General features: G+C 36.3%; 1 protein-coding gene across 1 annotated transcript; it reads left to right on the plus strand.

Moving 5' to 3' along the window:
- Positions 1-999: 999 nt before the first annotated feature.
- Positions 1,000-6,723, plus strand: LOC130509942 (uncharacterized). Its single transcript, XM_057006265.1, has 11 exons — positions 1,000-1,917; positions 2,787-2,931; positions 3,275-3,553; positions 3,684-3,851; positions 3,944-4,153; positions 4,535-4,629; positions 4,921-5,095; positions 5,335-5,714; positions 6,133-6,256; positions 6,460-6,556; positions 6,653-6,723. Exons 1-11 carry the CDS (start codon positions 1,151-1,153, stop codon positions 6,721-6,723), a joined length of 2,511 nt encoding a protein of 836 aa, XP_056862245.1. The 5' UTR covers positions 1,000-1,150.
- The last annotated feature ends 252 nt before the right edge of the window (positions 6,724-6,975 follow it).

Consider the following 6,975-nt stretch of genomic DNA (forward strand, 5'->3'; position numbering starts at 1 on the left):
TGTTCAAGCTGTAGAAGAAGCTATTCGAAACAGATCATTGACTGACTACAACCGTCCAGATTAATTCTATGTCAACAAATTTGTTATTTGTCCTCTAGACATACATATTTGCTATATCTAATAATAAGAGTGATATAAGAGTGATTGGTTGTGGCTGTACATGCTCTAGAAAGCCAAAATATAGTTTAGAGCCATACATGTTAACCAATCATGCTTTCCTTTCTTTTAAAAAACTACAACAAAAATTTCTCTGAAAAATAAAAAAAAAGCTGTAGAGAACTTTATTTCTATAGCAAAAAAATAGTGCTCTACAAAATTACAACAAAAATAGTTAGAACAAATAAATCTACAACTAATATTCCAGAGCCAAAAAAATATGACAAAAATGGACTCCACCGCTGCAAGACAAAAACTTTAGTCAGATTATATGGACTGTTAAACTATATAACTCATAAAACAAATAATAAATTTATTCCAATTGTTGTCGTAATTTTACCCAAACTTATAATAAGTTTATAAAAATTGTGTGAATGAATAATTATTTAACAACAAAGATAAAACTTTCTTTTTTGCTAAATTTTAGTATTAATCTCATTCCGCACTAGACGCGGATCTTAACCTAGTTTAAGTTGATAAAAAATATAGAAATTTAGAAGTAAAATTAGTAAACATAAATACAGATAAATATCAAAAATAAACATTGGAAATATAAACTATTTTTTGTTCATACAGTTAGTTTATAGATTTTTATAATATAAATGGTTTTTACTAAAATTTAATAAATTTGAAATGCAATCTAATATTTAATCGGATTATAGTCGGATCAATTATTAAATCTAACTCGACTAGGTGACCGGTTCGTAGTCGAACCTGATCCAACTACAAGGTCAGTCCGGTTTTAATTCTTTAGAAAATAAAAGAAATCAGGAGCAAACCGGTAATAGTCACCCGGTTAATCCATTTGCTCTACCATTTTAATGGTCAGCTACGCCAGGCTATCATACTTTCTCAGCACAGTTGACGATTTCAGAAGAAAAAAAAATCTTAAAACAGAGAAACTTGCTCAGATTCTAGGGAGAGTGAGAGAGAGGAAGAATTTCAGAATTGTTGAAGATGATCGGTATGCATTAGATTCATTGATCGGAACACTATGGATAAGGAAACGGAGATTCTCTCCCGTCTCGCCGCGAACCACCTTCACCTTGCTCAATTCGAGCCGTTAAAGGCAACGTTACTCGCTCTCAGGGTTCGAAACCCTGACCTCGCTCACTCGATTCTCCAGACCATCGTCTCCAACGCCGGTAGATTCGAGAATGTCCTCTGGTCACCACGCTCTTGCTCTTCCCCGTCTCTTCTCGCCTTCCTCTCCACCATCGAGCTTCTCAGATTCGAAAACTCTACTACTTCCCCTTGGGGGTTCGATTCAGAGACTCTAGGTTTGCGTGCGGATTTCTTGTTGATGGTCCAGGTTTTGATCGATAGAGTTAGGGATGGTGGTGACAAGGAAGGGAACTGTGTAACGGTTTTGCAAGGCTTTTTGGATTTGGGTGTTGAGAGGTTGAGGTTTGATGTTGATGCAAGTAGCAGCTTTATGATTGAAGAAGATGATGTTATGGCTTTGAGGAGTATAGTGTTGGATTACTCTGATGTTTTCGATGCCTTGTGCTGTAACATTAAGAGGCAACTCAATGGTTCCAACAGCTGTATGGTGGAGGAAGTAATGGAGAGAAACGAGGCGATAGATATTGATCCTCGAGGAGAGGATAACAATGATGTGTTTGCTTTGATACACAGAAATGTTCAGTTAGCACAGTTGGATGCTATGAGAAGAAAACTGGATGAAGGAGATGAGCTCGGGGCAGCTGATCGAATACGCTATCTTCACCTTGATTATGGCGTGGAGAAAGAGAATTATCAGTATGTGCTTGAATATTAACTGTGCTTACAAAAGTCTTGACCGGTTTTCTTTCATTTCACTGCTTTCTTTGTCCTGATTATTTCGCATTCATTTTTTTTTTTTCGTTTGTTTATAAGAATATAGACAAATCTGGAGAAAGGGTTGATCACTTTCTCTACCTCTGTTTGCTTATTTACCAATACATTTCCTGTTCCTCATATACAATAACTAATGCTTTGAGTATATTGAGTAAACACTGAACGTTGGAGAGCACATTTTGACAGAAATACTATGTCCCTTCAGTCTTTCTTTCCTAGGTGGAGCCGGGTTTGTTGTTTGGTTGGCATGTTCTATAAAATTATACAAGATTTAGATTAGGATACTCTAGAACAGTTTTCATTGTAGTGACAAGTGTAGCTAACTTTATGTTTGAGATTTCTCAACATCCCTTTTCTCTATGCTAACTTCTGTATAGGAAATTTGATAAAGCACATTCTTTTTTTTTGTTGAATAGATATCATGGAGGTGTGTCTTATTATAAGAGATCAATAAAAAGTAGTTTGTTGAGTGGATTTAGCCTTCTGTGCTTCAAAAGATAAATTAGAACCTGGACTTGGGGAAGGAGTGGAGCTCTAGGATCATGATTTTAAAACAAAAAGAGAAGTTTTATAGTGTTTGTTTGTTTGTTTGTTTAGAACAGTTTCATTTCATTTCCATAGGAAAATCTCAAACTGTGTAAAATGTTGATGTGATATTGACGGATGAAGACATCTATGGCCTTGCATATTCAATTCCGTTCATTGCTTTAACTTTTGGCTTCCTGGTTATTTTTGCATATTTAAGAATATACAACTGAGTGTTATTCTGTTTTCTCTTTCTTTGTTGATAGTTCCGTTCTAAAAGATCTTCTTTCAAGAGTTATGGAAAAAAAGGATGAATATGGTGACTCCTGGCACATGGTGCGCCGGAACTTGCTGTTTATCTATAAGGAAGCTCTCTCTTCTAATTGCGGAGATCTTCTCCAGATGATTCAGGTAGCTATCATTTTCATAAAAGTTGATATACGAGAGCAGTCTCTTTTAAAAAGAGGTTGCACATATAACAATAACTAAGTTGCTTACAGATCCTGCTAATGTGTACTATAGCTAGTTATTTGTTTTGTTTAGGAACTTGGAAGTGTTTTTTATTCTTGAGTATGCTGGAATTGGAAGCTCGTATATCCAATTCACATTGTTTTTTCATTCGTTTGTGAATATTTACCCTAGAGGTAGTTTAGCTAAGTGGTTGGTTTGAGTTAAAGGGTGTGCTTATATGTGCGCGTCTTTGATTAGTTATCTTGTACTATGATTATGTGATTTATAATGTTTTCCTCTGCAGGGTATCCAAGATGGTTTGCTTCTACCAGATAACCATCTACATATATCTCTCGACAATGACCAAATTCCTCCCCCTCTAGAGTGTTTCCTGAGATGCCTTGTAGACCTGAAAACTGAGAGAAATGTAGAGGACAAAAACTCCCCGCTGAGCATGGCAGTTAATTCTTGCCTCAGAGACATGTATCATTATGCTCGTATTTCTGGATCACATGTGCTTGAGTGTGTGATGTGTGCTGCTTTGTCTTACGTGAAGAAAGAAATGCTTCAGGAGGCTAATGATGTAGGTGGAATAAACGTTGATCTTTTCTTACTCATTATCGCACTGCAGTATCGTTGGTTGCCTGTTGCCCCATTTAGATTTCCATTTTCTCTGTTGGGATTTGAAACGGTCTTCTTCTCATGTGTTACAGGTTCTTACTTTGTCTCCCAGACTTCGCCCATTAGTAGCTTCCATGGGTTGGGACATGTTGCCTGGAAAAACTGCAGCCCGTAGAAAGCTGATGCGGCTACTTTGGTCTAGTAACTCACAAGCAATTCGGTTAGAAGAATCTACTCTTTATGGAAACAATACAGATGAAGTAAACTTTACTCTTTTGCACAGCCTGTTGCTTTCATATCATTTTTTAGAATATGACAGTGTAAGCCTAACAGGACATAATGATCTGAGCAGAAATCTTGTGTGGAACATCTCTGCGATACATTATGTTATCGGCTGGACCTTGCATCTTTCGCTGCTTATATCAGTTCTGGTAAATCTTGTACCCCAAAGGCATCTTTCTTGATGCATGGTAATGTGTCATCTGAGAATAATGATGCGGAGGTGGATCCTTTTGTTGAAAATCTTGTGTTGGAAAGGCTTTCTGCGCAGAGTCCACTTCGGGTATGACTTCATTAAATTATCTTCTTTACAGAGACTATGTTTGTCAGTCTCTTTCACAGAGGGAAAAATGTTCTAATAAGAATTTGTACAAATGAACATCTTAAGCTAATAATGAAATATAGTGTTGTCAATGAAAAATGTCACTAGATTCATGTGGGCTAGATTCATTTACCTATAGTAAGAAAGATGTCTCTCAGGAACGGAGACATTTAAATAAGAAGAGAATAGATAACAAGCAGGAAGTTGCAGCCTTATTTACTATAGATAACAAAAATGTCTCTGTTGTTGATAGTGGTACTATCATTAATCGGTTGATTATCATCTGAGTGTGTTCTTGCTATTCTTCATTCGAACAAGTTGTAAGGGCGTACTATTATGTAGGTGTTGTTTGATGTTGTTCCGGGCATAAAATTCAAAGAAGCTATATCACTGATTAGTATGCAACCTATTGCTTCAACTGCAGAAGCCTGGAAGAGGTCAGTTCAACCTAAGTTCATATTGCTATGTTGTATACATATACTTCAACCTTTTTCTCCATGCTTACTTGGATAGTTTATTAGTGTAGATTCTAACGTATGCCCCTTTAACAAAAATTGGTGGCTCTTCGTTTATGTGCACAATAATTGTTGCATTAGCTTTCTGGTTTTTTGTCGGTATGTTAAATTCGATGCGGTGTTTTGTATTCTCTGCATTTCTTTGTTTTTGGTTTGGTGGGGTGAGTCGTTCGTAGTCGGTAATTTCACTTTTGATGTCTTTGTACGTTGTAGGATTCAAGATATTGAATTGATGCATATGCGTTATGCTTTGGAGGCTATTGTTTTAGCATTAGGTGCGATGGACGAGGTCATTAAAGATGAGACGGATACTAGTCATCATGTGGTATTTTACTATTTAAAAGACCTCACCACCCATTTGGAGGCCATTAAAAATGTTCCACGCAAGGTAATATACCTATATCCATTGCTTCATTTACAGAGTTAGGCCTCTGTCTTTAAATTTTGTAGTAAAACCATCGTGGAAAATATGGAACTGAATATTTTTTACAATGAAGAAATAATACGGAAAAAGGTATATGTTCATACCACATTTACACGTAGTGTGTTTTCTATCAAACTTTATATTTTTTTTTTCACTGTGTTAGTCTAAATATTTCCTTAACGTGAGGTCAATTTTGTTTGCAGATTATGATGGTCAACATAGTTATTTCACTCTTACATATTGATGATATTCGTCTCAGTTCTACTTCTAGTTTGGATCTTGGCGATCTTACTACAGAAGGGGAAAATGAAATTGTTATATCTTTCACAAGAAAGCTACTCAATGTTTTACGCCGCAATCTTCCATCAGAGCTGATTGAACAAGAGTGTCAACTGGATGGTAGTTACAGTGCTGATGGAAGACAGGCTTTAGAATGGAGAGTATCGATGGCTAAACATTTCATTGAAGATTGTGAATGGCGGTTATCTATTATGCAGCATCTTTTGCCACTTTCTGAACGCCAGTGGGGTTTAAAGGATGTTTTAAGTGTTCTAAGGGCGGCCCCTGCAAAACTACTTAACCTGTGAGTGGAATTCTCTTGCTATGTTTGAAGAAAATTGTTAGGCACCTTATTGTCTCGTCTCTTTTCACATCGAGAATGTTAGGGAACCAAATCGAGCTTTTACTCGATTATTTTTATGGACGAATAGTCGGATACGTTTAAAGGTCAATCTATCTGTTTCTTTGGCAGTGCTAATTATATTACATTTAATTAATGTCAGCGTGTATGTGCATGCAAATATTGAATAGTTGTTCTAATGAGAGTTGTTATAATGAAATGATTTATCAATAAAAATTCTCTTTAAGGTACAACTATGTTTTGTATATCATTCATTACTTGTTCCCGTTTTGTCTCTGCCTGAGTTCATATATTAAACTGTCTTGAGTAATACTTTGCTTCCTCATGCCACTTCTTTAAGACACAAAATCTCTTTCTGCAGCTGCATGCAAAGAGCTAAGTATGACATTGGAGAGCAGGCAGTTCATCGTTTTGCCCTATCAGCAGAGGACAAAGCTACTCTTGAATTAGCTGAATGGGTGGATAATGCCTTCAACAGAACATTGGTATCTTTCTTAATATTACATCACTGTTCTTGCATATGTATCACCCTATATGTATCTACTTTTCGCATAATGATATTAGTGTATTCTGATTTGAGACCTCTTCCTGCCTTGAGGATTGTATATTATATACTGTTCCCGCGTTTTTGTAGAAACTCATGGAGATGCATTTATTCACGTGTATCTCCATTTCTTATTATTATCAGGTAGAAGATGTGATGTCTCGTACTGCTGAGGGAGCATCTTGCGGTTCAAGATTTAGATTTTGGTTCTCTAGCTTCTCAATTGAGTCCATTGGCTGTGGTATGTCCTTGTCGTTTAGGTTCTGATAGGACTGCCCTTTATTATTGCCTTGCCCACCACTAAGCAAGTTTCACGTTACTTTTTTTGTGATGCCAGATTTTACTATGCATAGATGCGGCTGCTTCTTCTGCCAAATCTACAAAAATTTCCAAACAGTTATTGGATAAGGCAAGCAATGTTCTTGATTTTCATGTACTTTAACTTGGTCTATAACAGTAACCGTTTGTTTACCTTTTGATTCTTAATCGTACTTGGTATCTGTTCCCAGTTTCTAGATTTCCTTTTGGAATCGTCTACTGATTTGCATTCTCTGCACATTTTAGTAAAGTATATATTGGGAACCTGGTCTAACATCCTACACATTTTTGTATTGCTTTTTGGACAAAGCAAGCAAGCTTTGGGTGTAATATTACTAGTTT

Source organism: Raphanus sativus, chromosome 3 (assembly GCF_000801105.2).
Source record: "Raphanus sativus cultivar WK10039 chromosome 3, ASM80110v3, whole genome shotgun sequence".
NCBI classification, from domain to species: Eukaryota; Viridiplantae; Streptophyta; class Magnoliopsida; order Brassicales; family Brassicaceae; genus Raphanus; species Raphanus sativus.

Bases quoted from the DNA above. Each gene is read 5' to 3' on its own strand.
- LOC130509942 (XM_057006265.1), top strand. From the start codon at position 1,151: ATGGATAAGGAAACGGAGATTCTCTCCCGTCTCGCCGCGAACCACCTT. The intron at 3,852-3,943 runs GTAAACTTTACT...TGATCTGAGCAG, and splicing joins ATGGAAACAATACAGATGAA to AAATCTTGTGTGGAACATCT. The intron at 5,715-6,132 runs GTGAGTGGAATT...CTCTTTCTGCAG, and splicing joins CCTGCAAAACTACTTAACCT to CTGCATGCAAAGAGCTAAGT.